Below are 26,011 nucleotides of genomic sequence, written 5' to 3'. Positions count from 1 at the left end.
AGCCTTGAGACCTAGTCCGAGGTCACACAATTGGTTAGTGGTAAACCCAAAACAAAACCCAAGAGCCTTGATGTTCAATCCCAAGTTTTCAGGTATGGGCCACAATCCCAAGTTTTCAGTTATGGGCCACCTGAGTGGCTCACGTGATTAAGCATCCGACTCTGGATTTTGGCTCAGGTTATGTGTGGTTCTCGAGATCAAACCCCAAGTCAGGTTTTGCACTAAAACCTGCTCGGGATTCCCTCTCTCCCTCTCTCTCTCTGCCCCTCCCCCGCTCATGCACTTTCTCTCTCTAAAAATCAATTAGTAAACTTAAAAAAATGTAGATGATCCCAATACCTCAGTATTCCACATTGTCCCCCATGGCAGCTTTAATTGTATTCCTTCATCCATTCAATTTTGCAGTGGAGTGAGAGACATACTAAGATAGTATGAGGACTTATCATGTGGATCTTATTGCTTAAGGATCAGGAGAGAAGAATGGACCGAATTCAAGCAAATCCAAGGGGACCCTAAAGCCCTAACAGGAAAGGCTGAATATAGTATCAACAGATATAATAATGATGACAGTGATGATGTTGATAATGGCCTTGATGATAAAAAGGAAGAATAAGGGTGCCCGGATAGCTCATTCAATTAAGTGTCTGACTCTCGTTCTCTGCTAAAGTCATGATCTCATTGTTCATGAGATTGAGTCTGGCACAGAGCCTGTCAGCATAGAGCCTGCTTGGGATTCTCTCTCTCCCTCTCTCCCCCTGCCCCCCAAAATAAATCAACTTATTTTTAAGTTAAAAAAAAGTTGATTTATTTTGGAGAGAGAGAGACAGACAGACAAAGCATGACTAGGGGAGGGGCAGAGAGACAAGGAGACACAGAATCTGAAGCAGGCTCCAAGCTCTGAGCTGTCAGCACAGAGCCTGACACAAGGCTCAAACTCACGAACCTCGAGATCATGACCTGAGCCAAAGTCGGACACTTAACCGATTGAACCACCCAGGTGCCCCAATAAATAAACTTTAAAAAAAAAAGAGAGAAGAAGAAGAAAGAAGAGGAGAAAGAAAAGAAAGCCAACATTTATTGAGTTTGGGATTCCAGGGTTTAGTCTTATTCTTTCTGCAGGCACTATGTTTTTTCAAACTCACCCTCTGTTATCTACATAGAATTCTTCTATGACTCCCTCCTCTCTACCTTGCTCCACTTCTGGATTCTTATCCTGTGACCTTGAGTGGGTTACTTACATTTTCCTAGCCTTGTTTATCAGTGTTTCATAGAGAAGTAGAAAGCATTTATATGGCATCTACTATGTAACGGGCTCTTTTTTTTTTTCAGCATTTAATTTAATACCAATGACAGCTATAGAATGGCATCCCTCCCAGAAAGACTACTGTGCCACCTGGGAGTTTAGCACCCTTGGCAAAGGTATTCAGTGACAGTTGTATGGCCCTAGTAAGAGAAGCAAAGGAGAAAGAAGAGAGGAGAGAAAAAGAGCTCCAAAAATTCCCAACACAATAGGTCTTGGTCAAAGTCTTTTTTTTTTTTTCTCCTAAAACATATTTCTTTGTTTTCTATTTTGCCTAAATACTGTGATCACTAACTGAAATGACAATGTTCATATGCCACTGTTCTCTCATTTACACTGTAAATGTATCAGCCCATTTTCCATGAGTGAATCAAGTCATTAATAAAGCTAGAAATGAGATTATGGGAGAAAAAAAAAATAGAACCAGACTACGGGGTACAAGGCTCCAGTGCTGATTCTAATTCCAACTGCTGGTCCTTTTGAACCTTTGTTATTTGTTATTTGAGGGCAGGAATTGGATGCATTGATAGCATTTGATTATTCGATTATTATAATTGCTAATCAATTAGCTAATTCATTTAATATCAGACTTGTGGGGGGAAAGGGTATTACGCTTGGAGTCCCATCATAGGGTTGAGCCCTGCAGTAATGAACAAATTATTTAGCTTCTCCACACTCCAGTTTCCTTGTCTATGAAAGTAAGGGGTTGTAGAGTGCTATAGGAAGAAACCTTTGCATGACTATTCTATAAAATCTGTAGGGTTAAAGTTTGGACTATGACTTCAGAATTGCATCTGAACCTACCACCAAAAGATGTTCTTGAAACTCAAAGTAGGTTTCCACTGTGATTGAGCTTCTGACTTACAGAACAGAGAATTCGGTTTTTCTCTCGTGGAAGACCAAGAGACAACCTATGGAGATCAAATACAATGGAATTCAACAGAGAAAAGAAAGTCAGGTCATCTGACTTCTGTGAGCTTGGGCAAGGTCCCACGCCCAGAGCTCACGATTCCCTACGGTACATTGAGGTGCCAGGTCTGAGTCCCATTTTAATGGGACCAAGAGTCTAATACTCTCTGGTGAACTGCAGCAAAGGATAGAAATTCAATCCAGCCATGTGTTCCAAAGAGGGATGATTTGTGCTGGCTTGGGAACCAGAGAACCTGTAAATCAAAGGTGCAAAGACATGAGTATGAATAACAAAACTCACTGAACATTTCCTCTTAGGGGGGTGTCGCTCTGTGGGTTGTGTGGCGCTTGCATTCATTCTTATCTTTTTCGTAGACCTTGATTTCTAGAGTTTATGATTTTATGCATAATTATGCTCAATTTGTTTCCTGTTCTTTCAGGGCACGGGCTGTGTGTTTTTCCTCTTCCTGTCTCTCCATGCCTTACATAAAATAGACATGAATTGTCCCTCTGTTGGGTGAATTCATTCATCCACTTATAGCAGCAGCAGTGTGGTCCAGGGTGGAGTGAAGGAAAGAACATCAGGGTCAGAAGGTCTGGGTCTTGTGCTGTGAATTCCTTGCTATATGAGCCTGGAAAAGCAAAGTAGCCTCTCAGCCTCAGAATGCCAGGCCTGTGTGGCCTACCTCCCGGGTGTGTGCGGTAACTAAACTCACCTCGGTGAAACCATGAGGTACGGTGCAAGTAAAGGGCATAAAGATTGAACGTACGCCATCATTACAACTACACCAAAAAACTGAGACATAAAGCTTGGAAGAATATGTGCAAAATATCGGACAGTGATTTTGTTAGGATCGTAGGATTACAGGTGATTTTTTTTTTCCTTTCTCTGTTTTTCAAATGTTTTGAATCATGAAAGCCTTTTAAAAAGGTAGTGTCTTGTTATTATTGGCCAGGTCTTCCTGATTTCCTTGGAAAGTCCTCCCCCGCTCTCCTCTCCAAGGCCAACGCCCAGCCCAGGCTCTCCACACCCCAGCCTGGTCTCCCCATTCCAGCCCGCAATCCACCCTGCATCTGGAGCCAACACCGGCTTCCCCCACCTCTGCTTTCATCACAGATACCTCCATCTGCTCCTTTCTTTTTCTCGCTCACATCAGAACCCACTCCTGCACCTGACCTTCAGCTCCATGAAGGGGTGACCACACATTCTTTCCAGCCACTCCCAAAGCATCTTCAGCCCCAGTTAGCCAGTCTTGACACTAGTTTAAGGTCACAGCAAAGAGCAGCCTATGGCCAGCCAGAAAACGTGTAGTTTGGCTCATACGGTATTCTTACAAAGTTTGAGCCAAACTTTCAAAATTGTATGTTCACATAAAAATCCACACTTCAGCTTTTCTCTTTAAAAATAGAAAGATCTAGCAACACAGTTCCCTCAAGGCTACAATCTAGAAACAGCTGACAGGAGCTGAGTAGCAGCTACCCCTTGGATGGAGCCTGCAGTCCCACTACTCACAAGCAGGGCCTCCTCTGCTGGCCCGTGAGGCACCTTTGGGAAAAGTAGAGAAGGCATTTCTTCTTCTGAGTAGAAGCAGCTCCGCCCAGAGGGCACAGCTTGGCAAGGCCAGCAAAGGCTAGATGGATTTTGGTCTCTACTCTCCAACTGAGCTGGGGTCTGTCCTTAAGGGCCCCGCTGGCATGACCATAGGCACTAGCTCTGCCCTCACAACGAATGCAGTTAGGTGCCTGGTCTCTATAGGCTTACATACCTAAAATGCCCACAAAAATGGCCATCTGGGCTCCAATTTCATTTATGTGTGGTACTCTCAGCCCTGCTCTCTGCTTTATCTTCACACTGCCTTCCTGCCATCACAAGATGGCTGCCAGCTGAGTGCTACCTGCCTCTATGTTCACCTGTGGATAGAGAGAATGCCTTCCCACAACCCTCAGCTAAAAGCCCTGAGCTATAATACTCCGACTAGATCACTCCTGAGCCAACTTGTCTTGGCCAGGACAATGCCAGGCACTAACTGGCTCAGGTTTAGGTTATCCGAACAATTCGTTATGGCAAGGCAGATGGTGATTTATACCAGTGTTTCTCAATAAGGGTATTATTAACATTTCGGCCAGGATAATTCTTAGCTGTGCCCCAGTGGTACATCTCTTGCAGTACATTTGGCATATCTTGTACCATTCGGTCATATACCAGCCATGCACCCCAATCATTAGGGTGACGAAAAATGCCCACACACTGATCATATCTGGACATTCCTGCATCTGGGGGTCTGATCATACTAAATGGGCTTCAATCCAATAGGGAAGAGAAGAATGGTTCCTTAAAAACAAAGTCTGGTCCTATTAAGAAGCTGCAATAAAGGGAATGAATTCCAGGCGAGCAATCCACATATATTCACTACACTGTCTTCTAGGTAGGAAAGAAGATAAAAGACAAGAAAAACTATGGCTGCTAAATTTTTAACCTGTGATTTCTCCTCTAGATGTGCCCCGGGTTACTATGGAAACCCCTTGCTGATTGGAAGCACCTGTAAGAAATGTGACTGCAGTGGAAATTCAGATCCCAACCTGATCTTTGAAGACTGTGACGAGGTCACCGGCCAGTGTAGGAATTGCCTACGCAACACCACGGGATTCAAGTGTGAACGCTGTGCCCCTGGCTACTATGGGGATGCCAGGGTCGCCAAGAACTGCGCAGGTACAGCACATACACCGAATTCAGATGGATCGATGTTGGGAAAATATTGCAAGTGTCCCACTGTCACTTTTCCAGGACACTGTGCACTCTTAGGAATGTGCATCCCATACTCACCAGGGTAGATATTATCAAGGCTACTGGTGTACCTTAGCTCATGGGTAGATTAAACCATGAGACACTCACACAAGTGAACTTTTGCCTTATATTCTTCCAATTTTTATCAAAGGAGTAAGTCAGACTTTCATGGATTACCTATCACTGACCAGAATTCTGAATGCAAACTTACAAGATTTACATCAGTTTTCTTATTCTGGAAGCTGGACATAGCTTTAAGAAGTAAAACTGTCTTCTAAGTGAAACAGATTAGCAAGCCAAGGGTACAGTTTAGTCATCCCCCAAGTTCCTCAAATAGTCAGAGTAAATATTGCAGATATAGTATAAGAAATCTTCCTGTTTAAACTGCAGTTAGACTGAAATGCACAAATTTCGTTCATGATTTCTCTAATCAATTTGCTGCATAGAGTGAAACTCTTCAGAAATAAAAGTGAATTGACTTCCTTTAGGAACAAAGGAAGGTTGAGAGTGAGTATTTCTTACTCTGTGACTTTGAGAGGAAAGAGGGCGAGGCAGAGGCCTTGTGCTCTTGTGGAGTGCTTCTTCTGGAATCCCCTTACCGAAACAGATTCCCACCTGCAAAGATTTTAAGAAGAGTCTAAAGCTGAGAAGAAGACACATATGATCTGCAGCACTCACAGTAAAAGTAAACGTGTCTATAAGAAAGCGAGGTGCACAGAGGCATGAAACCAGAAATGACAGAAGCAAGAGAGGAGTTCTGTGTCCAGTCAGACTAAAGAGAGAAAGCAGGCATCAGAAAGGATGTTGGCAAAATCCAAGCCTTAGACATTGATGTTCTGATTCTCAAAAGATTTTTTTAAACTTCTGTTAAACTACATAGATGCAGATCACTCTTAGAAAAGATGGTGATGTTAGAAGCAACAAAGCATGATCTTGCTGAATTGTTTAACAAATCTACATTTTGTGGAACATTAAACAGCTGAAATGTGATAAATGCATGTTCCCCCTTGAAGCTAATTTTTTATGATTATTCTGTAAAGACAGTTAAGAGGTGGGGGAGAATTTACAACACTATTCCAGCTTATTGCCAGCATAGATAGCTTAGGAAATCCTTTTTAAATATTACAAATTGATTCCTACTGAGCAACTCAGTGGAAAATGAACAGCCTGATGAGATTAGGGTTTTGCTTTTGTTTTTTTCCAAAAGGCGTTTTTGAAAATCATCAGTAGATTAATAGTGGGCTCTCAGGTCTTCTAAATTCATGTAAATATGCTCCTAATTCTTTCCACGACATTATTCCTAGCCATCCCACTGATGGAGGTTTGGAGTCAGACTTGCCAAGGGTCAAGCACTGTGGGAGCCAAGAATCGCTCTTGAGCCTCCTCCCTCCCTCCCTCTGGGCTGCTCCTCCCTCACACCTGGCAATGATCAACCCTGGAGTTGGATTAAACTGGAGAATCAGTTTGCGATGAAAGGAGGGCTCTCAGATTCCAGCTGAATGATGGGTTCCAGGATCGTTTTGTACTTTGTGAAATTTACCAGGATCTTTTTGGACTGAAGCAATTGCACAGTCATGTCAGCATCCCAGAAAGTGGGGAAAAGAGTCCTAGAAAATTCAGATTTACTTTTGCCCCAGGGCCACCTTTGAAAATCTCACCAGGCTGGGCTTTACCGGGTGAGGGGAATAATCTCTAGTTCATGGATTCTACATGGTGGTAAAGAAGAATATAATTACTTCCCTTTGGAAGAACTGTATACTGATAGCCAGTATTTCTAGAAACCAGGAAAACGTTGCCATATTTTAAGCATTTTAAGAAACGAAGCCCTAACCTCTTGTTTTTGTTTCCCACAGTGTGCAATTGTGGGGGAGGCCCATGTGACAGCGTAACCGGAGAGTGCTTGGAAGAAGGTTTTGAACCCCCTACAGGCATGGACTGCCCAACCATAAGTAAAAATAACAGTACATGATTGACTAACCCCACTCTCTCTAATGTGCTGCAGGTGTAGGATTAGGAAAAGCTATGCAATAGCCTCTCTAGAAACTGCCTAAGTCCCACTCCCGGCTTTAACCCTGTCTGTGCCTCCACCAAATAAACCCTGAGCGAAAGATACTCAACGCTCTGCTTGATTCCAATTGGCAAATGGGTGACTTACATTTAAGCAGCTCTGTTTTAGAAAACTTATTTTATGAAGCCCTTAAATTCAGCATCTTACCCAGTGGGTAAAGGCAGACAATTCACAGAACAGAAACACAAGCAGAAACACAGGCAGAAACACAATTCCCAGTGACCGAGTTCATTTTGGCTCCCTTTTCTATATTATCTCTTCAAGTCCTCAGATAGTGAGGTAGACAATGCTTTACAACACTAGGGAAACCAAGACACTAAGAGATTCGAGTGGCTTTTCCCAAATCACTCCAAAACTGAAGTGGCACCAGAAATAAAATATTCCCATCTTATAGAATGGAACTGTCATCTTACTTTCCTGGATTTCTCTGTCATTACTTTCATTCAAATCAGCAGTCCTCATGGTGCAGGAACCTGCTGAAACACTTCGAAACAAATGCCCAGAGATGGTCTTAATGACTTCTCAACCATCCTTCAAGCGCTTAGTCTAGAAAAACTGGTTCTTAGAATGATTTAAAGAAGCTTTGCCTTAGAAAGCCTTTGATCAAAATGGCTGCCCAGCTGCCTCATGGCTGGCTGGGGAGTTATTCCTATAAGATAGCCTATCAGTAAGATCATGTTAAACTTCAAATAACAAATTAACACATTAACAACTATTAACCCTTTAGTCTTCATTTATTGGTTCCTTAGAAAAGGGGACAATCTGGGGGAAAGATAATTGGGAACAGAAAAGTTTCAAAATGAGGTCAAGACAGGTTTCCAAGCATGGTCGGCTGTCCTTCTGAGTGTGCCACAAGGGGGCGCTGGGCCTCCGGGGGGTGACGACGCAGTGGGAGGAACTCCAATTCCAACTGCAAGGAGCAGAAACTGCGGCGTCTTCACCGGTGGGCACTAAGCAGAAGCCCAAAGCCTGATAGGAAGAGAGCCATCTCAGAGGGCTGTCCCACCACTAAGCAAAAGTGGAGGGAGTGCTTCTCCTTACCCACCCATCTTGCAAATGTCTTGCCCTTTTAAGCTTCCTTTCTTTCAGTTCAGCGGTTAGAGAGTCCAGATTAGCCTCCTTCCCTGTCGCATGTGTTGTTTTGTTGTTTTAAGTGGGGATCGTGCCTGATGCACAGTTTGAGTCATCTTAGACTCTCGTCTGCTTCGAGTGTAAGGACTGGTTCTGTGACCCAGAACAGCTCCTCAGGGCACAAAGATAAAAATAATATCTACTTATTTATTTATTTTTTGAGACAGAGAGAGACAGAGCACAAGCAGGGGAGGGGCACAGAGAGAGGGAGACAGAGAATCCAAAGCAGGCTCCAGGCTCCGAGCTGTCAGCACAGAGAGCCCACCGCGGGGCTTGAACCCACAGACCGTGAGATCATGGCCTGAGCCGAAGTCGGACGCCCAACCGACTGAGCCACCCAGGCACCCCTAAGATAAAAATAATATTGGGTGTTGTATGGAAACCAATTTGACAATAAATTTCAGATTAAAATAATAATAATATTAACAGAGGAAGTACACATAATGATCTACTAGTGCACATGCTTCCTGGCTGACTTTCAGTTTTAAAGAAATAACACGTCCATTTTATCTCCAGGCTGTGATAAGTGCATCTGGGATCTGATCGATGACCTTCGGTTAGCAGCACTCTCTATTGAAGAAAGCAAATCGGGTCTGTTGAGCGTATCATCCGGCGCCGCTGCTCATAGGCACGTGAATGAACTCAACTCCACCATCTACCTCCTCAAAGTATGCAGCCATGTTGTACCTTCAGCTGTATCTCATGCTGGCTTTGCACGATCTGTCCTAGAACTCCTATCTCCTCTATCATCTGAGTCCCATGGCTGTTATTACAGATGGATTGTTAGATTAGGAAATTATGAAACGTTGATTATAACCATGAACTTCAACCTAAACCAAAGACTGCCATCTATAAAAGAAGTTAAGGTGTTAAATAAAATAACTAAAACAAGGAGTATCTATCTACCAAACTATTGAGGGAAGGAAAACACTCTTACTTCTTTGGTAAGCTGTACATTGATCGTTCAGGTCCTTCCCACAAACTTACCGTTACCTTAGCCTCAATTTGCCATGTTTTGGGGAGTTTCTCTAGAAACCTCTCTCCTGCTCTCTCCCTCCCACCCTTACCTTTCCTTCTTACAGACACACAGTCTCTCTCATTTTCCCACACTCACACACACACTGGAGCACACAGACATACACGCCCTGGCTCTCCTCATAGGTCCAGTGGTTAATATCTGATAAACAGTTAAAGGCTGACAACAGTCAAAAACAGTAGATTATAACAGTGCTTATACAGCTAAACTTCAAGAGGTATTTTTCCCTTCTAAATCATCGGCTTCTATCACAACCAACAGACGTTTTTTGAAACAATGATAATTAACCGAAAGAAGAATAGAATTAATGCCAGCACACATTTTTACTGTTTGTCAACTTAGCATAATGATTAAGAGCATAAACTTTGAAACCAGACTGGTTGCATTCAAATCCCAGCTCTCACCCTTACTAGTTACGTGACCTCGGGCAAGTTATTTTAACCTCTTAGTTTTCCAGTTTTCTCACCTGAGGATAATTATCACGCCCATCTTATGGGTTGTTGCGAGAATTCAGCAAGCGATATATGTAGAGTAGAGCACCATAGATATATGTAGAGTAGAGCACCATAGAAAGTGCTCATCACTCTACTTTTTAGAGGTGCAAATAGATGGCATCCACAGCAATTGGCCAAATATGCAAACTGTAGAGCAAACCAAAAATCACAAAATTGTAGAGCTGGATGGACTCTTAGTGAGCATCCTATTCCAAACTTAGCAATCGTTCCTGTCCAAACTCATCTGTTTGGACACATGCAGGCAGTACTTCTCCGAGGAGTCACCCAGACACAGGCCTCATGATACCGCCTGAACTCTCTTTCCTCAACAGCGCAACATCAAGATAGGTATGATGATAACGGACAGGACAGGACGCCTGTGCCAGGATCGAAAGGCTTTCTCCAAAGTAGTCCAAGGAAAGCTACATTGGACCAAACTCCGCAAAAATGGGACAGAAAGGGAAAGTGGTCCAAAATAAAGAGAATCCCTCTCCTTGCACTAAAAAGAAGAAAGAGAATTTCCAAACTCCATTTTACATTACATTGATCCTTATGGCTTGATCATTTCCTCCAAGGTCTGCCAAAATGGAAATTTTAAAGATCACACACGCTGGGCCTCCACCAGTCTATACGGTACTTTTGTGAAATTAGAAAAAGATGCCCTTTCTTCATGGCCGGCACAGCCTGGTTCAGGGTCTCTGGCCCAGTGAGCAGAGCTCGTAGAACTTCAGCTCTGAAGACCATGGGAACCCTTGTGCAGACCCCAACCTTCATACGAGGTGGCAGCAGCCTTCAGACCCCACGATCTTGGTGACAGAAGCTCACATTCTACTCTGAGTCCCCTTACACTGAAAGCGTTGTATGTGTATGTTTAAAAGCCTGGTATGCACATCTACTGATTTTTTTTTCAAAACATTTTTCTTTTCCACAGACAAAATTGTCAGAAAGAGAAAACCAGTATGTCCTAAGAAAGATACAAATCAACAATGCTGAGAACACAATGAAAAGCCTTCTGTCTGATGTGGAGGAATTAGCGGAAAGGGTAGGTATTCAGTGTCTGGGAGTGCCTTCAGAGAAAGGATTTAGCCGGGGTGAGCCTGGCTAGTCACAAACGACTGAAGCTTAACACAATGAAGGAAAAATGCAGTGACCCATGTGCCTTAAAATAAATCAAGGCAAGATCTGTGGAGAAAGTTAATATACTTGGTCTCTACAGTCTCTTCTCGTTTTGATGACTTTCCTTGAAAAACTATGTTTACGGGGAACTTCCATTGTATTTGTTGCTGGTTAATATGGTTGATAGATGTTTCAATTAGGATGGTTGGTCAGCTGTTTGCCTTAACATTTTATGGCTAAGAGCTGTAGAGAGCCCAGAAATAAACTTTATTATATAGAATATGAAATTTAAATGTTTGCTAAAGGATCCATTAAGTAATAAAAGGAAAGAAGAACCATGCTGAGAAAGCAATTTTGCAGTTAGACAGGAAAAATAATCACCTTCAACTTTCACTTTATAACATATACTAAAATAAATTCCAGACAGATTAAGAGTTGAGTTTAAATCTCAAATCCATAAGAAAGCAAAATGAAATCATTGTTAAACCTTGAAAGGAAATAACAGTACATTTAAATATAGCATGAAGAATTATAATTTAAAAAAGGTAATAGAGTTGACAAGATAAAATTTCAAATACCCAGTGAAACAATAAATAAACTAAGAATTCAACCAGACTAAGAAAAACATTGAGGGAAATATGACTTGTGAAAGCTCTCACAAATGAACAAGAAAAACATGAAAACAGGAAGAACAGAGTTAACATGAAAGACTATTAAATACACTCCCCAGGAGCCTAATGGAAAAATATCCATCATCTGTACTAATAAGGAAAAATATAACTAAGCCACCAGGTGCCATATTTTACGTATTAAAATGTTTGACACATTTTTCCCCTGATTATGCTCTACCAGGGCTGTCCAATGTACTCGGATTTCAACTTTTAGACATGGGTGTTTGACATTGAAGATCTCTTTGAAAAATAATTCTTATTTTCTACAAAAATAAAGGTTAAAATTAACTCTGGCCATCTCTTTTGATGTTGGACCTCATAAACTTTTACGAGATTAGGCTTCTAAAAACATGAGTTGTTCTAATTGGATCTTTGGAAGATACAGCTACTTCGCAATGTATATGAAACTTGGGTCCCTCATTCCCATGCATTGTGCATATTAAAATCCAAGCAGGAGCATAGGTAGGAAGCAGTGAGATCTCTTAAGTTTCAAAGGAAATACTAGGAAAGAAATCTTTGTGAAAAACTCACTGCTTTTTCATTTCTGGTGTCATGGTTGGAATTTGCCCAGTGTCTCAATTCTTGTGAAAATATTTTCCCCAAGATTAGTTCCTCTCACAGCTCAGACATGGACTGACTGATCCTTTTGTTGTACAAATTTTCCACTTCCAGTATAACCTAAATGCAGACATTCATGGGGAGAAAATAGCACGAGCTTTCAAGTGATACCACAGTAGAGGGGCGCCTGGGTGGCTCAGTTGGTTAAGTGTCTGACTTCAGCGCAGGTCATGATCTCACAGTTCGTGAGTTCAAGCCCCACATCGGGCTCTGTGCTGACAGCTCAGAGCCTGGAGCCCGCTTCGAATTCTGTGTCTCCCTCTCTCTCTGCTCTTCCCCCACTCATGCTCTATCTCTCTCTCCTTCAAAAATAGATAAAAACATTAAAAAAAATTTTTTTTAAGTGATATCACAGTAGAAAAGGCTCCTGGGCACCAAGAAGAGACCACCAAAGCAAAAGGTTGATGAAAAAGCTACTGAAACTTTCAGGTATTTCCAAGAACTCTTATTGAAAATAAGGTCCTTCTAACTATGCCAACAGTCCTGGTGGTGTAAGAGACTGCTGAAAGATTTCCAAACGAATGCCCAGAGCTGGTCTTAATGACTTCTCAAGCATCCTTCAGTCCTTTAGTCCAGAAAAGCCCATGATTGATTCTTAGAAGGATTTAAGAAGAGGTTGCCTTAGAAAGACTTCTACCAAATAAGTAACTAATATTTACCTTTAAAGAGAGCGAAGGATAGGGACGCCTGGGTGGCTCAGTCAGTTAAGCATTCGACTCTTGATTTCAGCTCAGGTGATGATCTCACTCACTCCTCATGGGTTTGAGCTTTGCATCAGACTCCACAGCTTGTGGCACAGAGCCTGCTTGGGATTCTTTCTCTGTCTCTGTCTCTGCCCCTCCCCTGTTCACGCTGTCTCTGCCTCTCTCAAAATAAATAAATAAACTTTAAAAGGAAATTAATTAATTAATTAACTAATTGAAGGATTTCACTGTGGGTTCATTCCCACAATGATTTTTTTTTTTTTAATCACAGTAATGTTGCCTCTTGAACTTGAAAATACCTCCGTTTGCAAATTGTCACGTAAACCTCATGAGCCCCAAATCTCACAGTTTACATTAACCTAAGTTAACTGGTTTCGTCCTAGCCCTCTTTTGAAAAAGTCTACAGCCCTTTCCTACTCCCTTACTTCTGGAAATCCCCTAAAGGATGCCCAGGCATTTTGTATTCTCAAATAGTCGGTGCTCAAAACGACCTCCCTTCTACCACTGGCTTGTCATGTCTGTAAGAAAGTGCCAAAGACTAAGTCAAGATTCTACTTTCCCATGTTCCCCAGGCACCATGCTCGAAGTCTGAGTGGTGCCAGGCTACACGCAGGAGAAGAGGCGGGGGGCCCTCTCTCAGTTTCAGTGCTGCCCCCTGACAACGGGGCCTTGAAGTTGCAGTGCAGAGCCCCAAGTCGCAGAGCCCAGTCTCCAAGGGCTGGCTCAGGAAGGTGCTGCACCACCCCTCTACTTCCCCATCTCCTCCATATCCTCCCTACTCCTTTGGCCACAACAAAAGCTCCCTCGCTTATCAAGTCATCGAAGAGATCTTTAGGGCTGGAAGGAAAGTAGGCCACCTCTATACATCAAAAGCACCTGGGCTCGTCTCTGATCCTGACAAAACGGTAGGGCAAAAAATAAAAATATGTTTCAATTCCAAAAGCATTACTTAACACCTGGTGTATAAGCTATTGTGCTAGTGCTATGGATACTGAAATGAACATGATAATATAACATAAACCCTGCTCTCCAGGAGCTCACAGCCAGCAGGGAAAACAGGTATGTAAAACAAAATAATCATAACATAGCGTTCAATAAGAGAGGCATGGTACAAGCTAAAGAGATAACTCTAAGGAAGAAATAATTAACTTGTTCACTGGGCATACGCTAGGGAACACTTCTTAGAGAAGATGAGCATTGACCTATGTGTTTAAAAAGTACTGGGAGTTTATCAAGTACTTCCTAAGCAGGAGAAAAGTACCAGGAAAGCAGGGAGCTGTGAAACAACATAGTGTGTTCTACAACTAGAAAAACTTTGGCCTTGGCCTACTGAAAGGCCAGCTGTAAGGCAAGGCACAGGAGACACTGCTGATGAAGTTCTCAGAGGCCAGGTCATGAGGAACCTTGCCCACCATGCTCAAGAACATGTAGGCTTCATCCTGTGGGCTTTGGAGAACATTGAAGTATTTACGTAGGACAATGAACTGATCAGATTTGAAATTTCAGAAACATTCTTCTACAGTAGGGATGATGGATTGGCGAGTGAAGACGCTGAAGATATGGGCACCAGTAATCTGGAAAATTGCCACAGAGGTCTAGACTAGAGTGGTTGGCGGGGCACCTGAGTGGCTCAGTCAGTTAAGCGTCGGACTCTTGATTTCAGCTCAGGTCATGATCTCATAGTCATGAGATCAAGCCCCACGTCAGGCTCTGCACTGGACTGGGCATGAAGCCTGCTTAAAATTCTCTCTCTCTCCCCCTTCCTCTGTCTTTCCACCCCCACCCCTCTTTCTCTTTCTTTGTCTCTCAAAAAAAGAGTGGTTGATTGCTACCTTGCCTTTATTTGAACAGAATTTGCAGTGGACAGGTATCAACCGAGACTGTGGTAGTATGGAACAGGAGGAGAGGCCAGAATGGCAAGCGGAATAAGAATGATTTGGTGACCAATTGGACATGAGGGAAGTTCTGGCTTGGAGAAATGACTATTCTAAAATTACAGAAGGGGGGCACCTGGCTGACTTAGTACGTAAAGCATGCATGCAACTCTTGATCTCTACCCCCAAGATTACATAAAAATATGTAGAGATCTTTATGTAAAAATCAATCAATCAATCAATCAAAAAATTAAATTACAGAATGGATTACTCAGGACATTTCTCTGTGGATGCCCAGAGGGCAGTTAGAGAAAGATTTGAGTTTGTAGCTCGGAGGAACTCAAGTCTGGAAAGGTTTTTAGAAGCCGTTAATGTTCAGGAGGTAGGGAAACCCACAGAAGTAGATATCACTGTACAGGTTCTGAAATGGAGCATCGTTTCAGAACCATTTTATTCCCACTACTGTTTTGTCCAGCACTGTCCTTATTTATGCTTGTCTCCCAGAGTGATTCCTGGAAGTTCCGCTTTCACTTTCAAAAGTGTCACAGTTTAAACAATGAAGTCTATTCTCACCCTAGATATTATCAGCTTCACTTAGTCTGGTTGATTTTTAAAATATCAATCATCTAGATACACTACCCTTCATATGCACCGTATTATCAAAAAGATCCTGTCACTTAAAAAATTTTTTTTAATGTTTATTTATTTTTGGGAGAGAGAGAGCCCAAGAAGGGGAGGGGTAAAGAGAGGGAGACAGAGGATCTGAAGCGGGCTCTGTGCTGATGGCACACAGCCCAAGGCAGGGTTTGAACTCACGAACTGTGAGATGATGACCTGAGCCAAAGTCAGACGCTTCACCAACTGAGCCATCCAGGTGCCCCTTTGCCACTTTTTATACCAAATATGTACAGGGAGAATTTGCTGTTGGGGTAAGTAAATGATTAATCTATTTGTAATGTAAACCATCAACTAGTTTATAGTTGTGAGTTAATTTTTTAATTTTGGCTTTTCTTAAAGCAAGGTACGCTGGTTTTACCATGTGCCCATACCGTTATTTTTATTTTTATTTTTCATCCGTAAGCAAAGTTACAGAAAAACATAAATCTTTCCAATAAGGCATGACTTCTATTATAGCCAGGAAGTTTGCTGTGTAAAGTCACAGACATTGCTTAACCACTTATTTTCTTATATAGTGTTACTAAGCGCCCTCTAGTGTTTGTCAGAAAGAAATTTTCTTAGCAGTATTCACACCTTCCTCCCCCCACCCCAGCTGCCTTTCATTGTTTCACTTCAAAGTTTCCATATCAAGAAATAAGTTAAATGAACACAGTAATTACAATAGGCCTTTTTCTTTGAAGGATGAAACCAAAGTAAAAGATATAAGTGTTGTGTTTTGCAAATATAATTTGAACTGGATCAAAAATCAACTAGATTTTTTTAAAATTTCTAGATGTTTTCAAGGTTTGTGTCCATACTTTTTAAAAGCAGGAAGTGTGACATCAAGAATAAGATTGATTTTATTTTCTGCATCATAATTTTTTAATGTTTATTTATGTTTGAGAGAGACAGAGAGACAGAGTGAGAGTGGGGGAGGGCAGAGAGAGAGGGAGACACAGAATCCGAAACAGGCTCCATGCTCTGAACTGTTAGCACAGGGCCCCAAGCAGGGCTTGAACCCATGATCTGTGAGATCATGGCCTGAGCTAAAGTCGGGCGCTCAACCAGCTAAGCCCCCCAGGCGTCCCTGCTTCATATGATTTTTAAATGACTACAGATGTTGTGTTTCTGGAAAGCATTAGAATGAGGCAAGAAGAAGACAGGCAATGGAAGAAGGAATGCAATGACTCAGAATGCAGTGTCCATTCAGAAAGCCCACTGTTTCGGGAAGGGTCTGATGGTTGCCCTACTGCTCTATAGGGGGCTTTATGTGGAAGGGATTCCGGACTTGCTTGAAAAAAAAACCTCCAGGGCACGTGTTTGCTATGACACCACTTCTGCATTTCTCTTCCTTCACTAAGGGCCACTTATGTGGGTTGGTTATGCCTAGAAAGCCAAAGCATTTCAGGTCAAATCATGGCACAACCCTCTGGCTAGAACACTGGGTGAGAGGAAAAAAGTTTGAAACAGGCCCTTCCCTGTCCCGGGGAACCTGTGCAGTGGGACAGACCACATAGTCCACTCAGACACGACGGCACTTTGTAATAGAACTGAGTCGAAAGAGCACCAGATGAGGCCAATAGGCTTCTGCCAAGTGTGATCAGAGAACTCCTTCCCCCCTTAAATATAACCCGTGAGTCAGTCTTTCTAATGCCAAAGGGATATACACAGTACACATCCCCAATGCTGTGCATACAGGCCAGTGTCCTGCCCTTAAACCATTTCTTAGATCAGCTTCTGTCCTGACACACACAGAAACATGCACATACACTTACACACCCACATGCGCTTTCAGAAGCCACATTTGAGTTCGAATTTCATTCGGGCACAACTACTACATGGGAGCTCTGAAACAGAAGCTCCCTGGTGGAGAGAATGGAGTCTGCTTCTCGGGGAAGAGTCTAATTCAGTCTGAGCCAGATCTGCCTGAGTGGTTATTTGTACCCAAGTGGCATCAGTGTTGATGGGAATTTGGAATGCAGCACCGAAAACAGCATTGAGCCCAGTCAGCATAATCCTTTAAATCTCTGTGGTAAATCAGTGTCAGCTCTGGTGGGACCACCCAGGAGCCCCTAGACGCACGAAGCATTTCAAGGTCTGCCTACTTTCTCAACGATTTCCCCTTTGAAACTTTAAGCTCTTCTATCAGCACAATGTCAAATTGATCAGCAGACACGGGTAATTTCCTAGTCTGGAATCCTGAGATACAGTAAAAATTCAAAGAGTAAATTACATATGAAAGGTGATTGGTTTGGACCCAACTGTGACTGATGGCGTAGGAATACGGCTGATTTTATAGCATTCTGCAGTTCTAAAGCTGGTCATCACATCACATTCATGCATGATTTCTGGGACCATTTTATATGTTATAGAAGCTCCACATGCCAAGGAAATTTATGTTTATGGAATGCATTATGCCCACCCTGCTATGTGCACATACACAACATTCCCTTCTCATAAATTTAAGCTGGTGTTTATGTGGATTATTTGTAGGAAAGTCAAGCCTCAAGAAGGGGCGAACTGGCTCAGAAGGAAAGCATGGATACCATCAACCACGCCACGCAGCTTGTGGAGCAAGCTCATGATATGAGGGATAAAATTAAAGGTAAATATATTCTCTTCTGGTGCAGCTTAATGTCGAGGAATCATTCGTGTTGTTAAACTACAACAAAAACAATGGCTACTGATAGTGCTTACTATGTGCCAGTAACTTGTTAGAGAGCTCTATATAAGGAAATATGTATGGATTTATAGTGTATGCATATGGTATTCATACTATAGTATATAGTATATTTATAGTGTGTGTGTGTGTGTGTATATATATATATATATATATATATACACACACACCCACATATATAGTCATCCAGTTTGTTCGCTAGGATTTCTGAGTACTATCCCTACTTACTATCTGTTAGCTGTCAAGAATAAATGTATAGAATCATTCCCTTTCCAGGCATTTCACCAAAGTGGAATGCCAGAATACCTTTCCACCACAAGAAACGGAATGCTATGGAGTCTTGAGTAGGAGTCATGTTTTTCTCAACTATCTGCAGCAGAAAACATCACCTTTACAGTGGCAGGAAATTGCACTCATCCAAACTGTCCTAAACTGTCTCGATGATCCCATTTCCCAAGGACCAGGGAGGCAACATGCTCTGATCCCCAGAAGAGAAGTCTGGAGGGGACGTGTGACATTTCTTCGGCCTAAAACGCAGTGGCAGATTTTACCTTCCCTCTTAGAGGATTACTTATTTGTGCTAACTTCTGATAAGTGAAGGCAGTATTTTGAAAACCATCTTAATAGCCCATTGAAAGCCAGCCTTCAATTTATCAACAGAAAACAGGCGCTCTCACTTGTTCTAAAATAAAGAGACTTTCCTTGGGTTACAGTCTGCTAAGATACAGTATTTCCGTGCCTCCATATCTTTTATCCTATGTATTAAGAGCTAGATGACAACACCAAGCGCAGTGGCAGAAAAGGAACCCACAGTGAGAGGGTCATATCTTTACCCTGAGGTATAGGGAACATACTCCAGGCAAAGGGATGAATGGAGCCAAGATTAGACATTTGCTGTATTTCCTACAATACATAATAAAAATGAATGGCATGCATTTCAAACAGCCCTCACTCCCATCCTCACTGACTCATGCTTTTGCACCTACCAATAAAATATTTTTTTGCTATAACTTTTTAGAGCTACTATTGATTTTTTTCAAAAAGTCGGATTGAGCCTGGATTAGCTGACCTCATCTAATTAAGAAATAAATGCCCCTCTAGGCAGCAAGTAAAGCCAGCATTCTAGTAAGCCATTCAGAGAAAATAATTCACATTTGCTGTTATAAAATTTTTATTCTAACGTGTTTCATTTGGAAGGAATCTAAGCCCTCTATTTGACCCTGTGAGCATAAGAAAAGATGAAAAAAATACAAAAGTGTAAATGGGAAACAATAACTGCCATCAGTTTACCTTTTAAAAATAATGTATGAAGGGGCACCTGGGTGGCTCAGTCGGTTGAGCGTCCAGCTTTGGCTCAGGTCATGATCTCGCGGTCTGTGAGTTCGAGCCCCGCATGGGGCTCTGTGCTGACAGCTCAGAGCCTGGAGCCTGCTTCAGATTCTGTGTCTCCCTCTCTCTCTGCCCTTCCCTGTTCATGCTCTCTCTCTCTCTCTCAAAAATAAATAAACATTAAAAATTTTTTTAAATAATGTATGAATAGTCTCCAAAGACCAAGGCAAAAAATGTCATTGTCCGCATTTCCTTTTTCTAATCTATTCCAGACGTGGCTAAAATAAAACAGGCCAGAATTGTAAATGTAATATTTGGATCAAAATGCCAAACGAGTCAGCACTGGAAGTGTTAGATCTGAGGGAGGGGAAAAAAAATCTATGTTTAGTTTATTTCCAGAGTTAATATTATAAATTTCACTTGAAAAGTAAATGTTTAATCCCTTCATAAGTTTCGTTTCTAGCATATCTTGGTTTTCCTGTAACTTTCTCAGTAATATTTATAGTGTTAAAAAACCCTTACCCCATTTATCTCCTTTCCTTTGGAATTCAGGAATGCGACACAGTATCAATAGCGTGTCATTCCTTATTCCCAACCGTCTGTAAAAACATTACTGGTGACCTTCAAGCTATTATCCATAGAAAATAGAAGCCCGTATCTGGTATGATTTATGTGACACCAGTGTTTGTTTACGCGTCTTGTCTGGCCAGCCGCATACATCACAGTAAACCACAGACACACAATTTCACTTATGCCAGGAAGATAAAATGCTTCCTCCCAGACCTGTCATGCGGACAAGGTGGCAATTACATAACTTTCATCTGATCATATGTAGTAGGAAGAGAAAATCAGAGAACAACTCAGCACTGCTGGGATTTAGACAACTTATCTAATCTCTCTGAGCGTCAGCAGTCTCTTCGGTTCTAAAATTCTCCATCCGACATCTTACTTATGTATGGAAGTGGAGTGAAAATGACACGGAATCAAAATGGCCCAATCTCGAAAAACAGTCATACTACAGAAGGCAAATAGCTATTGCAAAAATAGATAGATAGATAGATAGATTAATTATTAATATATATTAATAAACAAAAACTCACATCACACTAAAACAAACCTCTACTTTATATCTGGTCTGTAGAATAATCTGAAAGACCCATTTGAACAACTATCAATATGCTTTTATTTTGATTTAGAGCTTTGGTCAGATCTTTGGCTGAAATATAATTAATACCTCTAACACATCCTACATATGACAGGAGATACCTCAGATAATTTTCTCCAAGTTATATATTTTATTCAAAAGGTTGATCAAAGACCCCAGGTTTGTGTGCCTTACATAGTAACGTTCAGGAATTACCATGGAAACCAGACACAGCTGCAGTCAGGAAAGGCTTTGTATTAATCCCATTCCCATTCTGAAGACACCAAATGGGGGGAGGCAGAATCGTTTCCTCAAGTTTTACTTCTCCTTGGAATATATAGCGAATTCCAATGCTGCCACCAGTGTTTGCAGCATGAACATCAGAACAGTCTTTGAATGATACCCTCTTTCCATTTCGGGATCAGCCCTGCCCTTTGCCCTCCCTCCATGTTTTCAGTGTCATCACTGTAAAATGCCCAGATACCCCACCCTGCTTTCTTTTCTCACTGTGTCCTTCCTTTCAGAGATCAACAACAAGATGCTCTATTATGGGGAGGAACAGGAACTTAGCTCTGAGGAAATCTCTGAGAAGATGGTGTTGGCCCAGAAGATGCTTGAGGAGATCAGACGCCGTCAACCATTCCTCATGCAGCGGGAGCTAGTGGATGAGGAGGCAGATGAAGCCCAGGAACGTAGGTGTATTCAACTCCTGGCACACAGCACATGTTTGCTTCCTTTGTGGGTCCAAGAGAGGACACTGAGCCGCAAGGGAACATTTAGAACTTGTACATGGCCTCAGGGAATCATTTAGGACAACTTAACTAAATGACCAAGAGTTTTAGACTCAAGCCCAACCTCGAGGTTTTGAAAAACAGTTGAGATCTCACACAGAATATAGACCTTTAACTCCTGAGAAGAAGAAATAGGGACTTAACAGTTGGTGGAAACACATAAAACAGGGGAAGAAAAGCTAAGGGGAACCCGTTTTCAGAACAACAATAAAAGGAATCTTATTGAGAAGGCAGTAAAGCTACAAGCCCAGCAACACTCACATTCTGAAGTCTGGTGAATGACTTTTAGGCTTTCAGCCTCCGAGTTTTCACATTTCCTTTAATGATGAATGTAGGCAACTTACAACAGTAGTATTAGCGAACCTATGACTTGGTTACTCTATCAGTTATCAATGACTAACAACTCATCCCAAACATATTCTTTTAAAACAATAACCATTTATTTGTTCATGACTTCATAGGCTTCCAGTATGAGCTTAATTCAATCTGGACAGCTCATCTCTGCTCCACGTAGCATGAGCTGGGCTCACTCATATGTCCTGGCCCTTAGGGGCAGATGGCTGGGCCTCCCCCCCCTTATAGTGTCTTACCCTCAAGGAGACCAGCCCAGCCTCACTCATTTAGCAGGAGCCTTCCAGGAAGGCAAGAGTGGAACTCAAAGATGTCATATCTATCCTACTGGCCCAGACCAGCCCAGACTAAGGGTGTGAGGAAATAGACTCCACTCTCGATGGGAAGAGTTGCAAAGAATTTGTGTCCATTTTAATCTACACAATCAACAAGAGAAGCCGTGGATTTGGGTATCAGATACTAGCTGTTGTTCTTATCTCACAACATTAAGTTTAGCAGTAATTCAAAATAGAAGAAGCATATGTGTTCTTATAGTACCAATTTGTTTTTTAATATATTGGTCTTCTTTTTAAGTCTATGTATTTTACTTTATTCATTTTTAAATACGTTATAAGAGGGGGTCTGAAGCTTTCACTAGATTGCAAAGAGTCCCATGGCACAAAAAAGGGTTAAGAACACCTGCACTGGGTTATTTTCCTATGATCAATACTAGCAACTTCTGCTGCAAATTATTACGAATATTTGAGAAGAGGAACATTCTTCACGTAAAGGCATATTACCATAGCAAATGTATTAAGTCTTAAACAGTAAGAACTCAAGACGAACCTCGAGCCCCATTTCTGAGTCAGGATGAAGGCAGCACTCAGGAAGGCTGGAGATCTAATGTCATAGACGGATGCTTCCACATTTCTTGCCTGTTTGGGAATTTTAACGAGTCTGCCCTGGGGAAATGAAACCAACCACATCCCCCACTTAGCCACCTTCCAACCTCGTGGATGCGTTTTTAACCACTCTCTTTACTCAGCTAGGAACTTGCATCTTGTGCTCACACAGATGAAAGAAAATACAAGACCTCCAAGAGACAGACTGATACTCCCTGGAGGGAAAATAGCATTAAGGCACATAGTCAATGCATGCTACCTTGATCAGAGAATTAAGACATATACAGAATTTAAGACTATATCCTTGTCATTCAGCCTTCATACCACAAAGTCAACGGTAACTCTTCGTTACCAAAGTAATGGTTTAGGTTTGACCTAAAGAAGCTAACTAAAAGCACTTGCCTGGAGAGAATACAGAAAATGAGCGGCTGTGAACATCACTTGTCGGTAACAGACAAGATAATTTGGGTTATTTTTAATAGTAAAACTACAGTACATTCAAACCCTTTTGTTATATGGTAAAATTACTAATAACCTGGGTAATAATAAACACAGTATAATAACAACACAGTTTCCACATAAATCATCATCTCGATGGGAAAACGAACCAAACTCTTTTTTTTTTTTTTTTGGCTGACTGCCATCCAGGGGCTCTCAATCCTACAAAATAGGATTTCTTTCTTCCAGTATAGGACATGGGGCTAGTTTTGCGAACAAGAGCTTCAGTCTCTATTGCTAAGGAAGGCATGGCCTGACAAGTTTGCGTCTTTGCTGAATGCTGGATGGAACGAGAGGAGACAGGAGAAGCCCAGACTGAGTTTCTGTGTCCATGTCTTGCCAGTGCTGAACCAAGCTGAGAACTGGCAGCGGCTGTACAATGACACTCGCTCCCTGTTTCCTGTCGTGCTGGAGCAGCTGGATGACCACAATGCTAAGTTGTCAGACCTCCAGGAATCACTTGACCAGGCTCTTGACCGCGTCAGCGACGCCGAAGACATGAACAGAGCCACAGCAGCCAGGCAGCGGGACCTCGAGGTACGGTGGACGTTCCACCCGTAAATGCATTTCAGACACATATGACACAAAGTTACAACAAGGAGGGACGGTTGGCTCGCGATTTTTGTAAAATTTTGGTACATTCAGATATTCATAGTTTTAAAAGATTTGTCCATGTTTTGCCGCTTTAACTTGCTAATGTAAGCGTGCGCACCTAAAATCAAGTTGAAATCATTCTAATTGTTTCGCTTTCGCACCAGTAAGAATGCAGTTGTTCTTGGTGCCTGTGTCAATGTGTATGGCTACGTTGTTCTTGCAAGTGAGTAACCAATGTGCTAGTCCTATGTTTGCCTGTTTTTCCTTTTTTAAACTGAGAGCACTAGAACATCAAAGCAACTCAGAAACATGTGCCTAGGAGAGTATGTATAATTTCTGGAAAGGCGAGATAAGCAAATTGCACAGCCTGGCTGGTCGGTATGCACACAGATACGGAATCTAATTCAAGCCAAAGGTCATGCAGATACAAAGAGGTGAGAGAAATTCCCAGACGTAGCCACAGCTTGCAAAGGCCAGGATCCCTATGGGGGGCAGGATTTGTGCATGCCCACCTTAGGGGGCTTAGATCTGGTGGTGGTCACGGCTGTTGCAAGCAATGCAGGCACTCACAGCCACCACAATCGAGAGGGGCCATCCTCTGATAGGGAGATGTGTGTATCTTTGGACATACTTATACAGATGAGAGTAAAATAACAATGTCAAAAAATAGGAAGCAACTGTGAGCAAATTCATTAATTCAGTTGTGTTTATTTTTATTGTCTTCGAAACCAACTTAACTGAGGCTCTCCGCCCTGATTTTCAGTCATCACCATCTCTCAGTAAGTCACTGAACATTTTCCTAAATAAAAGTGAATTTCCCTTGGGGCATCTCTGGCTGGCTCAGTCAGAAGAGCACGTGACTCTTGATCTTGGGGTCATGAGTTCGAGCCCCACATTGGGTGTAGAGATTACTTAATAAATAAAAACTGAAAAAAACAAGTTAATTACACTTGTCACCACCATTTTCTAACAGGAGAAATCCCTGAGTCAATATCTTTTAGAACAATAATGGTCAAGATAGCAACCAAAATAGCCTCTCCCTTTCTCCCTTCCATTCTTTCTCCCTTCCCACTCACCCTCCCCACCCATACTGATCAGCCACCTCCATTACAGTTCTGGGGATCACCACTTGCTCTTGTTAAAACCCTTCATTTTCTCCTCCTGACCCATAGCAGTGCCTTTGATGCTTCAGCTTGTAAACCACTGAGTGATCATAAAATGAGTTTGGAGGGTTGTAACCAGCTCTTTTTTAAAAGTTGAAGTATAGTTGAATAACAACTATAACAAATAACAAATAACAAGCATTTTTTAAAAAGACAAAAAAAAAAGGAGAATGGATGGAATAGAATGGAATGGAATGGAATGGAATGGAATGGAATGGAATGGAATGGAAAGAACAGAACTAGAAAATATCAAAGCACCTCATGTATAGGAAAGTCTGATTTCATCACATTTCTGCTTTAGTGTTGCAACAAAAAATTCATTTTTTACTGTGGGTTATGGTTAAGAACATTTGAGACACTGTCCTATAGGACAGTCTATGGTCCTTCACATGCCATGAGGAACCATCTCTGATCGACTCTTGCCAGCCTCCTTGGCCTTGCCTTTTGTTGTGTCCCTGCCTGAGGTGTTCAGTGCAGGCAATATCACACTCCCAGTAATCCCATCTGCCTGGAATGGATTTCTTTTCCCTTTCTCTTTTGCCTGGATAGCCCCAGGCACCTCCTCCAGGAGGCCTACTCCCTATCCCCAAGTTAACAGGTGCTTTCTTCAGCAATCCCATAACAAACCTTGTGACATTCCCGTTTCTGTACTGTGATCAACCGTTAACGGATCTGTCTTCCCTACTAAACTTAAGTATTGCAATACAAAAGTATTCACATTTCACTGTCAGACCTACAGCACATCTTAGAAAAGAATCACACCAAATTTCTGATGTTTTTACAAAGCCAAAAATAACCACACAGTTTAATTATTTTGATATGTACAAACAGTAGCCGCACAACTAGGAATAATAAAAATCTTCATCAGATGAATGTAAGATTCTATATTTTAAAAAGCACAATTAACTTAACCAAAGCTCTGCACCCCCCCCCACAACTCTTTCTATCATTTTTTAAGAATCAGGATTTTTTTTTTATTCTTTGCATATGTGAAATGGATATTGAACATGCCTAATAGTGCTAATTGTGTATCATTTTCATAATTATTAGTTTTCAAAACTCTCTTTTGTTCAAATTGACCTGCTTTCTGTGGGAGCATCTTTGTTTCAAAGCTAAGTTTATTCATTTCTGTCTAAGGCTGTATATGATGAGTACAGTATATGATAAGTGATAAACCCCTTAACTTGAAACATCATTTTCCAACTACTGCAAATGAA

General features: G+C 41.8%; 1 protein-coding gene across 2 annotated transcripts in view; it reads left to right on the top strand.

Annotated features, from left to right (window-relative positions):
* Positions 1-26,011, top strand: part of LAMA4 (laminin subunit alpha 4) — a 143,569-nt gene that overhangs the window by 56,218 nt on the left and 61,340 nt on the right. Inside the window, exons 5-11 of one of the 2 annotated variants that reach the window (XM_042987018.1) lie at positions 4,705-4,919; positions 6,848-6,922; positions 8,710-8,861; positions 10,655-10,765; positions 17,857-17,968; positions 21,041-21,208; positions 23,381-23,574. In XM_042987018.1, coding sequence (XP_042842952.1) covers positions 4,705-4,919; positions 6,848-6,922; positions 8,710-8,861; positions 10,655-10,765; positions 17,857-17,968; positions 21,041-21,208; positions 23,381-23,574 — 1,027 coding nt within the window. Of the gene's footprint in view, positions 1-4,704; positions 4,920-6,847; positions 6,944-8,709; positions 8,862-10,654; positions 10,766-17,856; positions 17,969-21,040; positions 21,209-23,380; positions 23,575-26,011 lie in introns of both variants that reach the window. The other variant, XM_042987017.1, reaches the window with a different exon arrangement.

This window comes from Panthera tigris, chromosome B2 (assembly GCF_018350195.1).
Source record: "Panthera tigris isolate Pti1 chromosome B2, P.tigris_Pti1_mat1.1, whole genome shotgun sequence".
Classification (NCBI taxonomy): Eukaryota; Metazoa; Chordata; class Mammalia; order Carnivora; family Felidae; genus Panthera; species Panthera tigris.
Note: the sequence above shows the minus strand (reverse complement) of the source record. Positions and strands in the feature narration are given on the sequence as shown.